Source organism: Xenopus laevis, chromosome 2L, assembly GCF_017654675.1.
Source record: "Xenopus laevis strain J_2021 chromosome 2L, Xenopus_laevis_v10.1, whole genome shotgun sequence".
Taxonomy (NCBI): domain Eukaryota; kingdom Metazoa; phylum Chordata; class Amphibia; order Anura; family Pipidae; genus Xenopus; species Xenopus laevis.
The window spans coordinates 112,261,000-112,284,826 of NC_054373.1; the positions used below are offsets into that span (position 1 = coordinate 112,261,000).

Here is a 23,827-nt window from a genome sequence, read left to right on the forward strand (position 1 = left end):
GAAGGATTTTACTTTGAGGGTCAAATTCGACCCTTAGTAAATGTGCCCCTAGATGTCATTATAGACAATTAGCAGGGGGTCTTTTTCCCATGAAGAGGATCACGGTACCAGAGGACACCACTTTAGACCAAATGAAAAGAACTTTCATTTGAAGCAGTGTAGGCGGTTCTTCATAATGATGACATTGAGATTGTAGAATGCACTGCTGGATGATGTTGTGATGGCTGATTCTGTTAATGCTTTTAATGGCTTGGATGTTTTCTTGGGCAAGCATAATATCCAAGGTTATTGTGATACTAAAATCTATAATTAGCATATATATTAGTATATATAGTTTAAGTAAGTGTATGGATGGGTCGGTGTGATTGTGTTTATGTATGGATGCTGGGTTTCATTTGGAGGGGTTGAACATCATGGACTTTGCTACCAAAATGTAACTATGTACCAGTATTATTCCAGGGATCGTGAGTATAGAACTTTCCAACTATTTCTCTAGCTCAGTCTGTTTAATTTGAATATTTGTGTAGTTGATTCACACGTTTGACATGTATAAAGAAATCTAGAATTCCTGTTTGTGTCACCAGTCACAACCTCCTCTTATTTAACTTCAGTATAGAAGACTTTGTTAGCCCACAACCCATTATCCTATTCAAACAAATTGTCTGCACTGCTGTTAGAAGACAAAAGAAACAGATATAAACTTGCAAATGGATGCTTACAATCCATTATTAAATACTTTTATGTTATGAGTAAAAAGTGTTTTAATTTCCATTAGCAAACCATCATTTTTATACAAACATATATAGTTTCAGAAAAAAAATAAAAGTTTGTTTTTTTGATGCGTGTCCCTGTAATTGCAGTCACACATCCTTTTTGTTTTTTTTCTTCTTTATGTTATCCCTATGGCAAAAAAGTGCATGGAATAATGTCACTCGTAGCTCTATGATTAAGTTACAACAGATGCATAAAAATCATTGGCAAGAACTGGACACATACGTTCTTAATAGTACTGGGGGCACTTTTATCAAGGATCATATTTGGGAATCCATAAGGACTCCCAGCAGTTCAATCTGTTTTCCAATCAATCTATCAATAATTTTTTAACGGTGCCAGAACTGGTTCGGTCACAGAAAATGAATGGTTAAATATGAAAACATCATTATCTTTTTTCCAAGCAGTATGCATCACTGCCACTCAAATCCTTGGTGTACAATAAAGGTCTTATTCGTTTTTAGTTGGCAGTTTACCCTGACTAGGATGGTGTCAACTTTTTCTGTTAAAAGTTACTGAATTCAGTGGGAAAATATTGCTAGTGTTCTTTCATTGCTTACTTGACTGAATTGCTCCATATACTTATTCACAAATAAAATAAGATATTTAACAATTTATTTGTGAGATCCTCCACCTAACATGTAGATATGAACAACACACTCATGCTCTGAGTCACTGACAGTTTTATGATTTAAGGCATAAGCCAGCAATTTGCATAAGGGTTGAATATATTTTGATCAGATGTTGTGGGTCAGATTGTATCTTCCCATCTGACAGGCATATCATGTCATAAGGCAAATGTTTTCTGTAGATTGCACATCATATTGCACATATTTGTTCAGTCCCATTATATTTTCACTCATTCAACTACATCAAACTCCTGTGGAGTTTATCCCTTACAAAGCTGACCAACAGAATGACGGGGTTGTTTGCAGTAGGGAAAAAAATGTTAGGTTTATGACACACAATAATAAACCCTTAACATCAGAAAAAAATGTTGGAGCAATAATTAAGCATCCACTACAGTCTGACTGCATTGTTATATCAATGACAGTTCCTCATTAATACATTCATAGTCTGCATAGGGAAGTAACATTTATTATGCAGTATGTGTACTTCCCTATGTTAATGATTTCCAGAAGTTTGGACAAAGCTAGTGAAAAACAGATACAGAGTTCAACTCTCATGTTAATGTCTTTGGATATTAATGTTCTGTCAATCTTTATCCAGTTCAAATAGACCGTTAGAAATATTGCCATTTGACAGGCAAAATTTGTCATGATTTCTGCCTCCCACTGGCACACAATCATTGCAAGAATCTATTATTAAAGTTTGTTAATGTTTTATGTGTTTAAAATGTTTCTCTCTGACATTTTAAGATGTACAAATTGGTGGTCATATATCATCTGCTTCAAAGGCTGTTCCCTTTCTGCCAGAGAAGGCACTACATAATATCTCTGTTGTTCAGAAGGATAGAGTAGAATATTCACAGTGTCTGTGCAACATAACAAAATAGTCATGTTAAAAGTACTTAAGATTCATTCTAACAACTTCATACAGATTTTTACTTTTTTGTGTGTTTATTGGGTCTGTATAGGTATGGGACCAGTTATTCAGAATGCTCAGGACATGGGGTTTTCTAAAAAATGGGTCTTTCCATAATTTGGAAATTTGCATACCTTAAGCCTGGTAAAAAAAAAAAAACATTAAATTAACTCAACAGGATTGTTTGGGCTCCATTAAGGATTCATTTTATTTTACTGTAGTTGGGATCAAGTATAAGGTATTGTCTTATTATGACAAAGAAAAAGGAAATCATTCTTAAAATGTGAATTATTTGATTAAAATTGAGTTTATGGGAGATGGCCTTCCTGTAATTTGGCGCTTCCATATAACTGATCCCATACCTGTATCAATTTCATAATGTGTGATAGAAACTTTTCATCTATTGTATGCTAAGATACTGTGAAATATTATTATTCAGTTAGCAAATGCTTTAGGGCTATGTCAGTCCAGTAATTTTCTCTGCCGGAGGGAAAAAACACTGATCTGTCTGTGTATTGAAAGGAACAACAATGGCCTGTTAGTGCACAGATGGAGAGGATTTCAGCATGGAAATGCAAAACTATGCATTTTGGCACTGAAATCCGTCCTTTCTGTGCCTAACAGGTTGATTCCATGGCAATAGGTGCACACAGATTTTGGGGCAGAGGAAAGTGAATAAGCGTTTTGATCTACTAATCACCTGAGTGACAGAATCCTTGGAATGTCTTCTGCACCACTGTCCTAAATAAGTTTAGCTGGTAATACAAGGAGTACAGTAACTTTGTCAAAAAATTATTTTACTGATTACCAATATATATGCTTATACGTAGGTCATAATTATTTTGAGCTCACAAGCTCTGATACAATCTCTACAAACAAAAATTCCAGTACATGCCACATGCCAATACTAACAGATTGGTGTTTAATTTTGTGTCCAAATAATATATTATTCAGTCACTCAGAGAGTTTCAAATGATTGAATAATACAAAGGTCAACTTGTGTATAGCTGACTTGTGACACTTTAATCTCTGTTCCTATGTCATGTCCATATTTCATGAACTGAATAAACTTAAAACACATTTTTTAAAGACACAATTAAATATGAAATCCATTATGCAGCAATTTGTTATCGCTTAAGCAACAACAAAATGTTTTTCTTTTTGTATATTCCCTTAGGAAACAGAAGAAGCAATTCTAGTAAAACAGCCACATGTAGAAGGAATTTTGTCTAAGGGATATCACTTATACACCAAGGAACCAGTTCCATATGCATTAAAGGTAAAACTAGATGTTAACATATTTTTTGCACTGAGATTTTTTTATATAATCTATCGTCTATCTATCTATTTATCTATCTATCTATCGATCGATCGATCGATCTATCTATCTATCTATCGATATGCCACATTGATATACACATACATATTTGTATCTATATACATATATAATATATGTGTGGGTATGAATATAATATATCAAATTAGTGAAGACCAGGCTTGATAACCTACTAATTATGCAAAGACTTGCAAGTTTTCGAAACTGTACAAAACGAAAGCATTCAATAAAATCTGGTGGCCCTGGTTAAACTACCGGAATATTTCTCAGGGACTGCTCAGTTGAACTTGACTTTACATGAACTTACCTGATATTGCCACAGTCCACACTTATCGCACAGCCTTAAAATCCAGACAAGCATTACCAAATTCCTGATTAATGTATATTTACACCCATGTCATTCTGTTTTTATTGTTTTTCTTTCTTCTTTTCCTCTTTTATTTACAGTTTTTCTTTTCTTTTACTTAATTGAGTTGTTTTCTAAAACATGATACTACATTGTTTATTGTTATCTGTATATACCAACAATAGCTCATGCCCCAGAAACTCCCTGTAGGTATATTTGAATATTGTCATATGTTAAAACATAAATAAAAATATTTATATAAAAAATATATATATCAAATAAAATAATAAATCTCCACAACTTAATTAATTCTTTGTTTAAAGTAGATTTTTTTATAGTGGCTAATTTCTTCATTTTCTAAATATTGATTTAAGCCTTTTTTTGCTGCTTAAGAATGAAGTCCAAGACCACTTTTCACAGTATACTGTTCAAGTCAATAAAAATATGCCAGGCTAAATCCATTTGTCCTTGAGGACAAGGATTGTTGTATCTTTACATCAAAAGAATGTGAATATTTTGGTTTAACAATTTACTGTAATCTGAAAGTGCTTGGTTCCCGCAGGATAAAATGAATACACGGATTGCAATTTCATTTGTAAACATATTTGCCAAATATCCACAAAATGTTGTATTAAAAAGTTACCTATTGATCGAATTTTGTTTTTCACTATATTAAATTGACATAAATATACCATAAGTAAAATATATAATAATATACTCAATTGCACTAGTAATTCTTAAACTGGAATTAGGTTTTATTACCACTAAATGGATTGCTATATAATTATGTTTCTGTTGCAAAGCAAGAAATGCTGAAATCTGATTGGTCAGCGAGAGCAAAATGGGGGGCTGAAGTTTTAGTACCAAAAATAATGACACTGACATGTAGAGTGCCAATGCTCATACACAGTTCATCAATACTTAATAAATACTAATACATGCAAATAAATATTCTAAAACCAATTACAGGTTTAATCTGTAACTCACAAATATAAGCTTGGTCACTTGAATGTGTTATACTGTAAATTTCATGTTTAATAAATATTTATTTATTTTCTATTTACACTAGAAAAAGGTAGATGATCTACAAAAAGAGTGGAATACTGTGAACCTTTTATTGCAAGAACTGATAAGAAAACCAGCAGGTACAGCACCTCGTAAGTTTATTTTGTATTGAACCATTAAATATATTTTCGATTTTCCCAATCCAAATGGTCCATGTGCAAAAACAGTGGCAATTGGCCAAGGTTGGTTATTTTGAAAGAGTGAGCCCTAATACATCTTTGGAGTTTGCGACTAAACTATTTTTGTAAACATGCACTATGTAAGTAATACAATTTCAAAATCCCAAAATGTTTATTTTACAACAAAATTAACTAACAAAACTCCAGAGATGATGTTGACCCTAACGTTTGCTTAACCATAATGAGCAATGTAATATTCACCAGTGAATGATTTTACATTGTGAGCAGCAGACCGCTTGCAATTTTAATTGCATTCCCTCTAAGACTTGCACTGGCAGCTTGGGCCTTAAATAATATGAATAGAGCTTCATAAAAACATTACTATATAATTTCTTATATGCTGTACGACTGTGGACTTCAGGTGCTTATAACACAATTGTTTAGAATAGGGTTTAGAGCATGTTTCTAGAATTCATATTTGCTAGCTCCATTATGTTTAGGTGACATTTTTCTATGAAAACTCATCACAGAGCTTTATTTTTTTATAATGTTGTTAGTTTTTTTTTATGAAAAATAACTGCAGTGTTTACTTTTCATGTGAAGCTTTTGTGTATAATTAATTTTTTTTTAAATTATATTCCTAGTATTTGTTTATGGAGTGGAAGAAAACTATTTTGCAGTTTCAGACAGTTAAAGGTCATGACTCAGCATTATGAAGTTTATTTTTAATAAAACTGACATAAAAACAAAATTTAAACAACAAGCTTATCAAATAAGGCTTTAAAATGCAATATATTCCCAACATAAAACTTGAGCAATCTGCAGAGGTCATTCACAGCATGTCACACAACACCAGCAGTGAGAAGTAATGAAAAGAGCATAGATAATATTAACTCAGAATAGTGGCTTGAATAAATATTGAGGATTGATTACAAAAATGTACTGAACCATCCAAATTGCTAACTTTATATTAGGTTTCAATTTCCAATCTTTAAAACTAAACTTTAGCTAAACGTAAGCAATGGTGTACTGAATGTTTTTGATAAAGATATAGCATAGATCACTAGATCTCTGAGGATGACTAAAACATTTATTTGTGCCATGCCACTGCAAGTTAGACAGCAAATACAATGAAAACACCCATTTCTCTTATGTTACCAACCAGGTATGTTATGAGATGAGGAGTCTGGTAATAAATCCTTTATCACCCAAATTTTCTGCCACGTCTATAAGCAAATGTAGGTCTCCAATTTTTTTCAAATTGTAGGAATTTATCACTTAACAGTTTTCCAACTCTTATTCAGAATATTACAAATCTCCTTAGTATCTGTATAGAAAGTGCTGGCAAAAATCAAGGGTGGATTATCGTGTTTGTTATACTGTAGGCCTTCCTATTGCATAGGAGGTCTTGTTGTTTTGCCTTGTTGTTTTGCCTTGGACAGATGTTGGTCTATTACAAATTCAAAATGCCCCTCTAACAAAAGCATTATTCTGTAAAATTTGAAGGAATTAAGAATAGTGGATCCATCTGGATGTGCTAGGTGGGTGGTGTGACCCTGCTGACGTTACATATTGTTCCTGTGTGTAGGTTTCCTTTATAAAGAGGTACCTTCAACTTGTCAAAGTAAAATATTAAGATAAAGGAAATTAATAAGTGACTGTATGTATATAAGTTTCAAAGTGGAAGGTATGGAGTTAATGTATTCAACAAAAGTCACAGAGACTATCCTCAGAGCCATGCCAGATAAGGAAGAGATTATCTATGTACTTCTTGCATAATGTATGGGTCCCACCTATGGGGGAAATGTGTTGCCAACTTACCTTTTATATTCACTCATGTACATATTGGCAAAACTAAAGTTTATTGACTTCAATAAATTTGTCCAAATATCACCATTTGAATTTTTTTTTTTGAGGAAACAGCTCATCACACCACTCATTAAAAAATAATGTCCATTTAAGATAAAAAAAAATATATAGGAACACCTATATTTCATACCAATTTTAGGCACAACTGCATCCCGTGGGAAAATGTCATAATTGTGTGCATTATGAAACATCAGTGAAATTGTGCCTAGCGCAACTCCCCTTTGTGGCCATGGTTACACTAAAATTGTTTGAAAAATGCTACATTAAGGGGGTTATTTGCTAAACTCCGAATGCAAAAATCACAAAAAATTTGTGATATTTTTTTATAAAATTAGACTTTTAAAAAAAATCACAATTTTTTTGTTATTTATTAAACCCAGAGGATGGAAAAGTCAGAATCTGAAAATCCGGATTTTTTCCCGCAGAGCAAAAATGTAATAATAAATAAAGTAAGTTGATCGGAGTTTGTGGCAGAAAATATTGAGATAAATTCAGACTTTGATAAATAACCCCCTCAGGGTAAGCAAAAATGGCAAATTGTGTCCAAAGTTGTAATTTGCACACTGTACTTGCATTTATAAATGAGCTCCATGAACTGTAGTGTTATAGACACTAATCTGCTAAATTTCCTTATATTTAATGCATGTGTTTATATACAAATCCTGTGATAATGCAAGAGAACATTTATATGCATTAAGTCATATTAATGCAAAGGAAAATTCTAATTGAAGCTACAGGATAAAGTGAAAAGGTACGTACCGGCAAAGTCTAGCTCATTGTTGATCAATTTAATAAATTGACTTCTCAAGCCATTATTTTAATAATAAATAGGTTAAAAGCATTATACGCCATATACAGTATTCTTAAAAGGTACTTCATACTCTTATGACAATAACTATTACTTCTAATAGCTATAAATTCTTCTTAAAGTAAATAGCAAATGGAAAGGGAATTTTTTTATTGATGAAGTTTCTTTCAAGGGCATTCATAAAACTAGTTATGTTAACCAAATAGAAATATGCATTAATGTATATGGATATAGCAGACTGTTAGAATTAGAACATTACATTATACATTTTGGTCTGCAAAGTGATGATTTAAATAAAAATCTAATTTAAAATTGATCCTGATTGTTAGTCACATGTATCCTTTATTACTTATAGCTTACAAGAATCAGAGGTAAATATATGATTTGTCAATAAGAACTAAGAATGCTATGTCTTTATTTAATTAAACCTTTATTAAGGCAGATGTGGCATATCTAAATTATATATACAAAATGTTAATTTAACTTAACCTACCACCCCATATATAGTATGTAACATGTACACATATTACTATTTCATTATGGTCAGTCTACTAAAAATCATTTAAATGTTAAATAATCAATAAGCAATAAGGATTAATTATATCAAGTACAGGGTACTGTTTTCGTATTACAGAGAAAAAGAAAAACATTTTCATAAAATTTTAATTATTTTATTGTAAGAGAGTCTATGGGAGATGGCATTCTCATAATTCAGAGCTTTCTGGATAATGGGATTCTGTATAACAGATCCTATACCTGTGTGCCCATTGGGTGTCAATGTTGTGAGAATGCTAGATGCCGCTATACAAAATGGGTGTGTGGCTGAGCCAGATGTGATGTGTACAATAAATTAAGATGTTCTAGTACAGCACATATAAACAAGGAGACTGAGATTTTAAGTTAATTTTTAGAACTGAAATTGAATAATGAAGTGTAAAATTAAAAAAACAAAAAACTATCGGTTGCAAATAAAAAAAAGTGTGCATGTCCAGACTTAGTATAGTATTAACCCCAGCAAAAAAATCCTCACAATACATGCTCTCCAAATAGCCATTAAGGAGCCAAGATGAATTATCCATCCATTTATTGACCTAAGCATGTTACTGCAGAAATCTCCTGTAAACATGTAAGCTGAACAAGATGGCCTCAGGGGAGATTTGGCATTATACCCACATAGGCATAGGGAAAGCATTCTACAGTAGTTTGGTTTAGTAGACATGGACACAGTCATTACTAACAGTACATCTTCATCCAATTATCTCACTGAGGAAAATGTATATATGAAAACTCTAAAGGGAACCTTTTTAATTGACTTCTCAGTTTACCTTGACCCTACTATCTAATTTAAAGTGAAATGTATCTTCAGTGTAATTAATCTTGCAAATTCAACAGCAGATCAGCCAGACCTCATTACCTGATAATACTAATCATAGGAAACTTACTGGAATACTGGAAACCTGCCATGCATATCAATGTGAAAGTCTAGAACAGGGCTTAATAGCTCTTTACACTGAATGTTACCATTCATGGGCAGCATTGAGCTTTAATACAAATTAAAATGTTTAAGTTATGAAAATCAAATAATTTTAAGTACAATAAGCTGCAATTACAAGTGGATCCAGTGGATTGACACTTATAAGTGTTTTTGAAATATTATTTGCAGCATCTGTTGTTACTGGGTTGAAGTCAAGTTAAGTAAAAGTCAGACATTGATATTTGTGACACAAATAGAAATATGTCCAGAAAATAGACATTGGAAGGTTTTCTGCTGTGATGGCTGCTTACTCACCATGCAGTAACATAGTAACATAGTAACATAGTAAGTAAGGTTGAAAAAAGACACATGTCCATCGAGTTCAACCTTTTTTTTTTTGTTTATTAACTACCTATCTGCCAGTTGATCCAGAGGAAGGCAAAAAACCCATCTGAAGCCTCTCCAATTTGCCTTAGAGGGGGAAAAATTCCTTCCTGACTCCAAAATGGCAATCGGATTAGTCCCTGGATCAACTTGGACTATGAGCTATTTCCCATAACCCTGTATTCCCTTACTTGCTAAAAAGCCATCCAACCCCTTCTTAAAGCTATCTAATGTATCAGCCTGTACAACTGATTCAGGGAGAGAATTCCACATCTTCACAGCTCTCACTGTAAAAAACCCCTTCCGAATATTTAGGCGGAACCTCTTTTCTTCTAATCGGAATGGGTGACCTCGTGTCAGCTGGAAAGACCTACTGGTAAATAAAGCATTAGAGAGATTGTTATATGATTCCCCTTATATATTTATACATAGTTATCATATCACCCCTTAAGCGCCTCTTCTCCAGCGTGAACATCCCCAATTTGGCCAGTCTTTCCTCATAGCTAAGATTTTCAATACCTTTTACCAGCTTAGTTGCTCTTCTCTGTACCCTCTCTAATACAATAATGTCCTGTTTGAGTGATGGAGACCAAAACTGTACGGCATATTCTAGATGGGGCCTTACAAGTGCTCTATACAGTGGAAGAATGACCCCCTCCTCCCGTGACTCTATGCCCCTTTTAATACAGCTCAAGACCTTATTTGCCCCTGATGCTGCTGACTGGCATTGCTTGCTACAGCCAAGTTTATCATCTACAAGGACTCCAAGGTCCTTTTCCATAATGGATTTGCCTAGTGCAGTCCCATTAAGGGTATAAGTGGCTTGGATATTTTTACATCCCAGGTGCATGACTTTACATTTATCAACATTGAATCTCATTTGCCACTTAGCTGCCCAGATTGCCAGTTTGTCAAGATCCTGTTGCAAGGATGCCACATCCTGGATGGAATTAATTGGGCTGGATAATTTTGTGTCATCTGCAAACACTGATACATTACTTACAACACCCTCCCCTAAGTCATTAATGAACAAGTTAAATAAAAGTGGACCCAATACTGAGCCCTGGGGGACCCCACTAAGAACCTTACTCCAAGTAGAGAATGTCCCATTAACAACCACCCTCTGTACCCGATCCTGTAGCCAGTTTCCTATCCATGTGCAAACAACTTCATTAAGCCCAACAGAAAGCAGTCGTTTGTGGGGCACAGTATCAAACGCTTTGGCAAAATCCAAATAGATCACATCTACTGCCCCCCCACTATCCAGAATCTTACTTACCACATCATAAAATGCAATCAAATTCGTCTGACATGACCTATCCTTCATAAAGCCATGCTGATTGTTGCTCATAATGCCATTCAATAGGACAAAATTTTGTATGTGATCCCTTAACAAGCCTTCAAATAATTTGCCCACCACAGATGTCAAGCTTACTGGCCTATAATTGCCAGGCTGAGATCGTAATCCCTTTTTAAATATTGGAATAACATCAGCTTTTCTCCAATCCATAGGCACCATACCAGATGACAGTGAATCTGAGAAAATCAGAAATAAGGGCTGGTCTAAAACTGAACTAAGCTCTCTTAGAACCCGGGGGTGTATGCCATCAGGCCCTGGAGCCTTGTTTACATTAATTTGTATTAAAGCTTTTTGAATCATATCCTGAGTCAGCCACTGACTAGATTGAGCTGAACCATTCGTGCAGTTATTAAGTGAGCCTGTGAACCCAGACTCCTCTATTGTATACACTGAAGAAAAGAACTGATTTAACACATTTGCCTTATCTGTATCTGTTACAACCATACTGGTACCATTATTTAATGGAGCAACACTCTCAACCTGCATCTTTTTACTATTAATATATTTAAAAAACTTTTTAGGGTTAGTTTTCACCTCCACCGCAATTAACTCTTCATTTCTTTTCTTAGCCTTCCGGATTGCTGATTTACAACATTTATTACAGTGTTAATATTCATTAAATGCAGCTTCTGTCCCTACAGATTTGTAGTTTTTAAATGCCTTTCTCTTCTTTCCCATTAACATCTTTACCTCTGTATTAAGCCACACAGGATGATTCTTAGAGCTTCTACGTTTAGTCCTTAAGGGAATAAATTGAGAACAGTAATGATTTAATATCATTTTAAAGGACAACCATTTCTGTTCTGTGTTTTTAGCTGAAAACCTAATGCCCCAATCAATGCTCTGTAGGGCAGCCCTCAAGGCACTAAAATTAGCTTTGGCAAAATTCATGGTTTTTGTTGCCCCAGTATATTTTTGTTTTTTGCACCAGACATTAAAAGATATAACATTATGGTCACTATTGCCCAGGGGTTCAATGACTTGCACATTTGCTATAAGTTCTGGGTCATTTGAGATCACTAAATCAAGAATAGCATTTTTTCTGGTAGGCTCCTCAACAACCTGTGCTAAAAAATTGTCGTGCAATAAGTTTATAAACTTGCTCCCATTAACTGATCTAGCAGTACCGTTGCTCCAGTCAATATCTGGGTAATTAAAATCCCCCATTATCATTACTTTACCTAAACTAGCAGCCTTTTCTATTTGCATTAGGAGCTTTGTCTCTTCCTCCTCACTTACATTAGGGGGTCTATAGCATACTCCTACATTTAATTTGCTGGATTCTTTACAATTGGTGAAGAACTCCACCCATACGACTTCTGGCCCCTCATTTTCTAACATAACCTCCTCCTTTATATGAGCTTTTAAATCCTGCCTAACATACAGACATACCCCTCCTCCTTTTCTATTGCCTCTGTCCCTCCGAAACAAAGTATAGCCACTGATATTTACTGCCCAGTCATGCGACTCATTCAGCCATGTTTCGGCCACACCAATCACATCATATTTTCCTTCCATCACCAGCAGCTCCAGCTCTCCCATTTTACCAGTCAGACTTCTTGCATTTGTAAACATACATTTAATACTGGCACCATATTGAACATATGACATGTGGTCCTCCCTATCCTTAACAGTATCCCTAGCCAAATCTCCTCCCCCATTTTCCCTTTCTTTGCCCACTATCTCATCTAACCTGTCTACCACTGAATCTTTTACTGAACCCTCCCCCCCCACACCTAGTTTAAAATCTCCTCCAACCCTCTAGCCATCTTCTCTCCCAAAACAGCTGCCCCATCATCGAGGTGCAGCCCATCCCTAGCAAAGAGCCTGTAGCCGACTGAAAAATCAGCCCAGTTCTCCAAAAACCCAAAACCCTCCTCCCTACACCAATCTTTTAGCCACGCATTAATCTCCCTACGCTCCCGCTGTCTCCTTAGCGTTGCTCGTGGCTCAGGTAATATCTCTGAGAAAATTACCTTGGAAGTCCTCGCCCTCAGCTTTGAACCTAGTTTTTTAAAATCATTTTTAAGGACTTCACCACCTCCTCTAACTTTGTCATTGGTACCTATGTGTACCAAGACCGCTGGGTCTTCCCCAGCCCCTCCCAATAATCTGTCAACTCGTTCCACCACATGCCGAACCCTAGCACCAGGCAAGCAGCAGACTGTTCGGCATGTAGGGGCCTTGCGACAGATTACCCTATCCACCTTTCTAATAATTGAATCCCCTATAACTAGAACCTGCCTTTCCTTCCTTGCACTCCCCCCACCACCCGTATTAGAGCCACTGCCTCCCGGGGTGCTCCGAGAGTCAGCCTGCTCCATACACGCCAGTTCGGAGTTTTCCTCCCCAGCATCTTCAGCCAAAACGGCGAATTTGCTGTTTAAGACAAACTGTGGACCAGCCCCCCTACTCTTCTGTCCCCTACTCCCCCTCTTGACTGTCACAAACCTTCCTCCCTCATTAGCCTCCACTGCCCCTTCTCCTCCCCCCACTCCACTAGCCCCTGCCAGTGGTTGCTCTGCGAGCCTCCTTTCCTCCCCCTCGTTTGCCGATGCTCTCAGTGCTGCAAGTTCACCCCTTAGAGTCTGCAGCTCAGATTCCAAGATGAAAACCCACCGACATCTCTCACATGTAAATACTGCATGGAACTGCTGCTCCAACACCACATACATGTGACAAGACACACACTGAGTAATACCAGCAAACCCACTCATATTTACACTGGGTACTTACAGTCTCCCAAATGTAATTCCTCACCAACACCTTTTCAGTTTTAAACGCCTTAAGGTTTTTAACGCTGCTTAACACTTAATTCACATGCAACACTTCGATCACATGCAACACTCGCTAAGCAGCTCCCACACTCGCTTTGCCTTCACAAGTGTAAGGTTTCAACCAGAGCACTCAAAGCCTGTTCAGAATTTACCTGATTAACCCCTCCCCCTTAATTAGAAGAAAGAGGGAAAGGAGAAAAAAAAAATGCTATTTGCTACCAGCAGTAAATAAAAACCCTTATTAACTTTTTTTTTTTTTTTTTTATGTTCCCCTTAGACCTCTAAAGCTAAAACACAAAAAGAAAGTAAATGCACTTAATGTATCAACTAGTTTACCCCAAAGAGAGAAAAGAAAAAGCTGTTTGTCTCAGTCAGATAACTCACATAACACACAGCAGTCAGTTATTTGCACTTACTCCCTCCTTGCACCCAGCACTCCCAGCATGCACAGCAAACACCAACGCCTTAAGGTTTTTAACGCTGCTTAACACTTAATTCACATGCAACACTTCGATCACATGCAACACTCGCTAAGCAGCTCCCACACTCGCTTTGCCTTCACAAATGTAAGGTTTCAACCAGAGCACTCAAAGCCTGTTCAGAATTTACCTGATTAACCCCTCCCCCTTAATTAGAAGAAAGAGGGAAAGGAGAAAAAAAAAATGCTATTTGCTACCAGCAGTAAATAAAAACCCTTATTAACTTTTTTTTTTTTTGAATGGATATTTATTGTTTACCAAACCATCGGACAGGTTGTATTAAGCAATAAATTGGCAATTGCATAATGCACAGTATGCAAGCAGCACACTTATGCAGAATTAGGAACACTTTAAATTTGCCCTAAAAGAGGATAGAGACCTCCCTCGGGTATAAATTAAACAGTTTATCAAAATAATTCTATTACAAGAAGCCAGAAACAATGAGGCTCTTCATTCATGTTCCCACACACAGTAAAAAAAACTTTATCAAAAGTCCAAGTCAGTTCCTATTTAAATTGCACATAATTGTAGCTGAAGTACTGGACTGTAAAAATATGAAAAAAATTTCAAACACCTTTAAACTCACAATGCATCAAAGTAGCATCATTCCATTCAACTGCATTTATATTTCCACTCAATCCCAGCACCAACTCGGTACTCACATCAGCCACATCAATGCATGGTCATAATATTACGAAAACAACATAACTACAACAATAGAATAGTTGACATTAGGGAGCAGATTTATCAAGGGTCGAAGTGAATTCGAGGGAATTTTCGAAGTAAAAAAATTCAAAATTCAAAGTAATTTTTTTGGATACTACGACCATCGAATAGGATACTACGACTTCGATTCGAAGTAAAATCGTTCAAATATTTGACCATTCGTTAATCGTAGTACTGTCTCTTTAAAAAAACTTTGACTTCAATACTTCACCAAATTAAACCTGCCGAAGTGCTATGTTAGCCTATGAGGACCTTGTAGAGCATTTTTCTAAGTTTTTGGAAGTCAAAGAAAAATCGTTCGATCGATGGATGAAATACTTTGATTCGAAGGATTTCATTGTTCGATCAAGCGATTTTACTTCAACCGCAAATGGGCAAATTCGATGTAAAAAAAACTTTGACTTTCGATATTCCAAGTCGAAGTATTCCAATTCGATGATCGAATACATACATGTTCCATACATAAAAAACAGCATACCTGTAAATACACAATTCAAGAAGATTCAATTCAATTGTTTGCTGATAAGATAAATATTCAAAGATTGGCTGACATTAATCCCATTTCATATGCATTTCAAGGATGGTAACACACAAATTCATAAGGTTTTTGAAGTAATCACATTACATGAGCACTAGGTTTAGCAATGTTCATATTACCCATAAGATCTAAAATAACAACATGGCGACTCTAAATCTAAAATGTTTCAGGCTGTGGGAGTATAGTCTTTAAGGAAAGCACCAATGAAAAATCAATCATCAGTCCCATTTTAACACAGAAAACCAGCAAATTTAAGTTTTTTATTTCAGCCATTAGAGGACACATTTTGCAGATTAAAGGAATTGTTCAGTGTAAAAATAAAAACTGGGTAAATAGATAGGCTGTGCGAAATAAAAAAAATGTTTCTAATATAGTTAGTTAGGCAAAAATGTAATGTATAAAGGCTGGAGTGACTGGATGTCTGACATAATAGGCAGAACACTACTTCCTGCTTTTCAGCTCTCTGACTGTTTACCCTCGTGACCAATCAGTAACCAATCAGGGACTTGAGGGGGGGGGACACATAGGTCATATCTGTTGCTTTTGAATCTGAGCTGAATGCTGAGGATCAATACAAACTCACTGAACAGTTATGTCAGATATGCCCCCCCCCCTGCAAGTCACTGACTAGCTCAGAATTATAGAGCTGAAAAGCAGGAAGTAGAATTCTGGATATTATCTTAGACATCCAGTTATTCCAGCCTTTATACATTACATTTTTGGCTAACTAACTATATTTGAAACATTTTTTATCTTGTGCAGCCTATCTATTTACACAGTTTTTACTTTCACACTGAACTGTTCCTTTAAAAATCAATCTACTCTCTGCACACTAAAGTGTATTTTACAAAATCCTTCAACTGCAAGTAACCATATCCAGGCCCTATACCTATAAATCATTTTCATGTGCACCATGATGGTAAAGGCATTTTAAAGGGGATGTAAAGGTAAAAAAGTAAAATCGCATTTTTACTTTCTTTAATGAAAAAGAAATCTATCTCCAATATACTTTAATTAAAAAATGCTAACCGTTTTTATAATAAACCTGACTGTATGCAGTGAAATTCCCCATTTGTTTTAATTGCTCTGACTGCTGCGCATAGGAAACGGTCCTTAGCTGTTCTGCAGGGAAACAATACAGCAGGGGGAGACCCCCAGCCCCCCCCCCCCCACCGTACTTCCCGAAACGTAAGCAGCTTTTTTTATTTCCCTGTAAAGCAGCCTGTGACCGTGTAGAGATTTGTATCTGCTGAACCAGTGCAGTCTGAATATTCTGATTATTTATCAGTCTTGCTGTATCAGCTTTTATGGCAGAGATTATTTGACTTGTGCTGTTTTGATAATTTATGACGATCCCTAAGCTTAACCTCCCCAACATAAGCTCAGACCACACTGAGCATGTGCATGGTCTTGCAAAGATGGTTTAACAAAGTTACAAGATGATGACCCCCTGCAGCCAACTTTGAAAACATAAATCGTTTTTGTTTAATTAGGCTTTTGGTGCAGTAAATTCATGTTTATGTTTAGTATACAAAATACAGCATTTCTAGCATTAGTCTATTTTAGATGTTAGTTCCTCTTTAAGGCTACTAAAGACAGATGCCTCTATTTTTTCTGTAGTGTTAGCTGTGCCCAAATCTCAAAATTCCTCATATAATTGGCATGTTTCAATATCCTCAGCTGGAGTTCTGCCCCACATTTATCAAACCCACAAGCACACATGAGATACATGTTTTTTGCCTAACACACATATTATGAAATGAATGCCATTTAGTAGGATGGGCATACATTAAAATAACGGTGGACATTAATAAATGTAAAACATCTGTCTTTTCATGTAACCATCTGTTTTCATGTGCATCTATATTGCTTTCTGATTTCTGCTAAGAGGCCAAAAATAGCCTATGTCATGGGTGAAAGAACATACAATTTTGTATTCACAACAGGCATATTCCTTGACATGTGTACAGGGAGTTTTGCATATCATAATGAAAGGCTGCACATCCACATGCATACATAATAATTATCCCCTCAAATCTGAGTCATTGTTTTACATTTATCAAGTCTAACCTTTAGAAGGAAAGGATTTTCCAAGATTACATTCCTTTAAACCAGTAACTCTATATATTTCAGAAGCATTATGTTTCTTTGATGGAATAATATTTGGTTGTTCTGCCATCTCCAGTTCTGAGAACATCAATGTATTGTGGAATGCAGTATATGAAATGTGAACAGGTATTGACTACTTGGTCAAATACAGAGATTTTATATAAGGGGTTTTAGAAACTACGAGTATAATTAAGTATACAGTTATGGGACCTGTTATCCAGATTGCTGGGGACCTGGGGTTTTCCAGACAATGGATCTTTCCATAATTTGGATCTTCATATCTTAAGTCTACTAAAACATCATGGATACATTTATTAAACTAAATAGATTGTTTTGCTTCCAATAAGGATGAATTATATCTTATTGTGGATCAAGTACAAGGTACTGTTTTATTATTAAAAAAATTATTAAAATTGAAATAATTTTTAAAATTTGGATAAAATGGAGTCTATGGGAGTAATTCTGAGCTTTCTGGATAATGGGTTTGCGGATAACGGATCCCATATCAGTATTGCTACAATTAAATCACATGTATCTGCCATATGCTGTATATATTTCTATGGCACAGCTTTTCCAAACTTGTCTTCTCAGATTATTACCAGAAACAGTTATACAATATACAAAGGACCATCCTAGCTTACAGTTTTTCATTATATTCCTTGTAACAAAGTATTTGTCTTTATAAATGTGACTGGAGCTGTCATAAACAGCAGCTTCCTCAAATTATAAACAAACCAACTGAATTATATTTTTATATTGGATCTATTTGCTACAGAGTGATGATAACTTTGATCATTTGCAAAAAATAAAAAAAACAAAGAAAAGTAGAAATTGATCTGGGACATACTGTAGGCTAGGACTTGAGCAAATTGTTTGGGGAGATAAACCCAGTAAACAGCTGTTGGTCAGTTTCTGAGGAGGGGAAAACTAATGACATTACATAGGCTATTTAACCCCTCCCCAGGTAGGGAGCACTGACACATATGAAGAACCCTGAACCCATTTTACTCAATAACATCCCCTAGTAGCAAGAAGGTCCAGCTTTTTTAATGCAGTGTTAAATTCTGACTGGGAAACCAATGCCACCAAAACTTTTTTTTTGCACCTTATTTTGCTGATTTTTATGGGGGAGTACAAATAGCCATGTTCTGCCTATGAACTAGTGCATAAAAATATCTTTCCTGAGTCGTGACCATCCAGCAGGTGCAAAGCTAGCAGGACATCCCTCACTCGAACTGAACTGACCATGTTTTGCTCTTTTAATCCCTTAAAACTCTGTAGTCGTGACTGTCCTGTCATTCTTACAGTACATTACAGTGTATGTTAGAAAATAATTTTTGTGAAAATCCATATTTAATAAGGTTAAATACCTCCTGCTTGTTTATTCCAATTGTACATATACTTTAAAATATATTTGAAGACTTTGCTCTCCAGTGTTGTGATGAATGTAAAAAGTCTGCAAAATGTTACTTTTTCATTGAATGTTTTCAATTAATGTGACAGATGCCTGGCTGTTCTTTAACCAAGCTGTCAACATGATTCATACATCTGCACTCTGAATATTTCACTTCCCTGCAGTGTATAAATATAATATAGCTGATTTACACCAGCTCACAATATTTATATATGTATTGATAATTCCATAGCTCCCAAGAAACTGGAGGTCTCTGTTGAGTTAATGATGCCGTCAGGAATGTACTTTTTTTTCTGCACTTATTTTCTAAACTAGGAGTTTTTAATGTTCACTTTCAAAATTTATATTTTTAAGAATTACAAATACCAACCTTACTGTAGTTGATTTAATCGTTAAAACAATTTATTTTTAGCATTGGGCTTTCATATTAGGAAAGTCCAAAAAACTAGTGATTTAAGATATTTTTTGTTGAAGTGTGTACACACACTTCTTGGATGGTTTTGATTCTTTCTGCTAACCACAAATGTAGCTTCCAGAAGGGGTCAATCACATGACATCCCAGGAGGGCCATAATAGGGACCAATCCAGCCCTGAATTGTGATAGCACCAATCACAGCTAATATTGCAGGGCCAATGGGGTGCCATTTGGTAAGCATGCCCAGTTTAATCAGCTTGTAGAACCCAGACAGTGCACAACTCTTACAGGGGGACTTGGGGACAACTATGTGTATTGTACCACAGAGGGTCCTGGCTTTGTTTGTCCTCCCAGTGGAGATCGATTTATAAAGAATGGGGGCTGCTGAAGCAGTTAGGAGCAACTAAGCAGCAACATAGTAGTTGACATTTTTTCCCTCCAGATTAAAACTTTGTTTTATCACAATTTCTCCCCCTTTCCAAATAATGAGCCTGCTTTTTGCCTTTTCTTTTTTCTGGTCGTCTCCAACCAGCAGCACCTCAGCTGGGCAGGGGACCTCATCTCTTCCCTTCTTGCAGGTTTGTTGTAATTCTGTGATTCCAGGCTCCACACCACTCCTGGGAACTCATTCCAGACACAGCTATATCTACCCATGTACAGATGAAGCCACTTTGTGTGTTAAATGTGTCATGACTGGAGATAAACTGAAGAAACAATATTATCTAAGTCATGTGAACTAGTAGTGATGGGTGAATCTGTCAAGGGCGCTCCACCAATGAGGCAAGTTGAACCACTCGCCTCAGGTGGCAGCGCCGCTCCTGGTAACTAAGAGCCAAATTTCCAGTTTTCAACCCGGAAATTCGGCTCTTTTAGTGCAGAGAGCGCAATTGCGCTCTCTGCACTAGCGACGTGCACCGTCCCCGACCACCTCCAGCGCTGAAAAGGTGAGCGCCGTGAGGAGGGGTGGGGGTGGCAATGGAAGGCCAGCCTCAGGTGGCATAAAGGCAAGGATTGCCGCTGGAATCTCTCCCATTCGTGAAACGACGAAAAATTTGCAAAATGCATTGAAGTCAAATTAATTTTGACACGCAACAATTTTGACATACGCGACGATTTGTATATGTGCGAGTCTTTTGTCCAAATGCATTAAAGTCAATGGGCGTCAGAATAATTTTGATGCGCAACAATTTTGACGTGCGGGAAATTTTTTTTTGTCACAGCGAATTTTCCCCGCAGTTTTGTGAAAGCATTCGCGAGCGGTGAAATGTGGAAATTTGCTCCAAATCCATGCCTGCCGAATAAATGTGCCCATCACTAATGTAAACTCATTTAATTAACTTAAAAGATCAGTTCTGTGTAAAAATAAATTGATAGGCTGTGCAAATTAAAAATGTTTCTAATATAGTTAGTTAGCCAAAAATGTAATCTATAAAGGATGGAGTGAGTGAGCCTCACAGAACAGAACACAACTTCCTGCTTTTCAGCTCTCTTACTCTGAGTTAGTCAGCAACTTGAAGGGGGGCCACATGGGACATAACTGTTTAGTGAGTTTGCAATTGATCCTCAGCATGCAGCTCAGATACAAAAGCAACAGTTATGACCCATGTGTCCCCCTCAAGTCACTGATTGGTTACTGCCTGGTAACCAAGAGAGCTGCCTGGAAACCAAGAGAGCTGCAAAGCAGGAATTAGTGTTCTGTTCTGTTAGACATCTGGTCACTCCATCTTTTCTAGCCTACATTTTTGGCTAACTATATTGGAAACATTTTTTTATTTTGCACAGCCTATCTATTTGCCTAGTTTTTATTTTCATACTGAACTGTTCCTTTAACCTTTTCAAAAACAATACAATAAAATATAACATTTGTATAGAATACCCACAAACATAGTGAAAGATACGTGGTAAGATGTATGCACTTAATAATAAATAACGTTTTATCAACAGAATGTTGTTAAACATGAATGAATATAAAATTTTGCAGATGAGGTGTAAAACTCATTCCTAAATTTAAGCCAAACTGTAGAGGCAATGGAAGGGCAGCAGGTAACCACACAAAACTGATTTAGAGAATTGATGGATTTTATTCATGGAGTTTGTGGGAAAATGTGTTATTCATATATTCACTATATTTTTATTATACAGTATGTTTTGAAAATATGCTATTTAGGCTTAATAGAAACTCTTCTATTTTTGGCAGAAACTACATTTCTTCTTCTAATTTCCACAAGAATTAACACACTGTAAAATATTACTGTCCTTCATAGCTTTACAGTACAGTATGTCAGAACTGGAAATCTGTATCTACTTCAATAACTGGTAATATAAATCAATCAATTACTAATGTATCATATACACAATGATTTATAGTAATATATTGTAAATTGATCCATAATTTCCATTGGACAAATCAGTCAGTTGACAGAGTTGTCTGCAGATTTGTGAATAATATTTTATTCATTTAAATGTATCTGCTCATTTTAAGGCAGAATGCCATCATCTCACAGCTCTTGGTTCTCAATAAATGTCTACCTAACATATTGTTGAATGCCAAAGAGTATTGAAAGGTCAATCATCTCACTAGGTAGTACAGCAAATGTTCCTAATGAAGCAAGTATGGCATAAGCACAATATACAAGAGTTATTTCTCAATGCAGAGATTTATGAGAACTTTGCTGCATGCCATGCCTAATGCAGGAGTCCCACATTTTGTTGGGGAAGGAGCTGAGGAGAATTGAGTATACTATTATTTACAGATTGCAAATCGAGTCATAGCCATTTGACATTGCAATACTGAAATACGTGTATAGGGAACAAAAAAGTATTTTGCCCATACAAAATTTGTCTATGTATAGATCTAGTGGGTTATATACTAAACTCAAATTGCAAAAATTGCAAAAAATTCTAAACAATTTGTAATTTTTTAAAAGTCAGATTTTATTTTTAAAAAAAATCACAAATTTTTTGGAATTTATTAAACCCTGAGGATGGAAAAGTCTGAATCTGAAAATCCGCTGTTGAGGTTGCATATAAGTCAATGGGAGAAGTCCCAATGATTTTTTGATGAGCGATTGGTTTCGTGTAATACCCTTAAGTTTTCTGAGTTTTCAGGTGAAAATTCTGTGAAAGTCGTGAAAATCAGATGAAAAAATCTGGAAAAAACATGAAGATTTTATTTTTTCCCACAAAGCAGGTTTTTGGGAAAATGTATTAATAAATAATCGTAAAAAAATCCGAGAGGATTTGATCAGCGTTTGTAACAAAAAATATTGAGATAAATTCAGACTTTGATAAATAACCCCCTAGAGTTGAACTATTTTGTTGCTACTATTTGCTTGGGATTGAACATAATTTGGTGGAAGAGCAGAATGTTTAACAGCAAATAGCCTTTTATTCATATATTTCAATATATTTGCAGCTTAATGTTTGACATCAACATTTTATTGAATTTTTTTTAGCAGTTTCTTGAAGGACAATTATCAATGGAGTATACTTAATCCATCTGCAGGGAACACTGTTGCAGACTGTAAATAGTAGGAGGCAGCAAACAGATTGTAGGGTGTTAACATTTCCATAACAAAGGTGTTAATACCTTGTGCAGCAAGTCATTCTGCTTTGATGTTGGAAGTTTTCTGAGAACAATATGTGAATTAATTTGGCACTATTTGTGTAATTTTGTGTACATGTTTTCATTGAAGGTCAGCTGGATCATGTAACTTAACTACATGTTCCACTATATTTTAATATTTAACATTTCTGCTGGAGTTAAATAGAAACATGTTAATATTTCACATGAAAAATTAGCTAAGCTAGATACTTTGTTCTGAAATAACATTCAGTTTTTTTTACAGACACACACCTAAATGGCAGTATTATTCTCTGTCACAGTAAAGGTCATAAATTGTAATAATTTTGTGTTTCTATGTTGGCTGGTTTTGTTTTCTCTGCCTCAGCCAGAACTCATAAGGCACACTAGACCCAGGACTACAAAAAAATAAAAATGTTATTATAGTGATGAACTACCAGACCCCTTTTAAACTCCAACGAAGGGGTACTGTGCTGCTTTGGAATTGTCGCACTATAATAAAGCTTCTTTTTATTGCCCTGGATTTTATCTTATGTTTGGACTTGAAGTTACCTAAGCTTATTCATCAACTCACAATATACTGTATATTTACAATATAAATGTCATGAAACAAGACAGATTAGTAATTAAAAATGATGGGCGAATTTATTCGCCAGGCATGGACTTGCAGTGAATTTCTGCATTTCACCAACTGCGAATATTTTCGCGA

General features: G+C 35.7%; 1 protein-coding gene across 6 annotated transcripts in view; it reads left to right on the forward strand.

The window, feature by feature from the left end:
• The window catches only part of dmd.1.L (dystrophin, gene 1 L homeolog), a 1,148,817-nt gene that overhangs the window by 710,578 nt on the left and 414,412 nt on the right, over positions 1-23,827 (forward strand). For 5 of the 6 annotated variants that reach the window (XM_018244936.2, XM_041580924.1, XM_018244935.2 and 2 more), the window contains 2 exons: positions 3,494-3,595; positions 5,068-5,155. In XM_018244936.2, coding sequence (XP_018100425.1) covers positions 3,494-3,595; positions 5,068-5,155 — 190 coding nt within the window. The remainder of the gene's footprint in view (positions 1-3,493; positions 3,596-5,067; positions 5,156-23,827) is intronic. The other variant, XM_018244933.2, reaches the window with a different exon arrangement.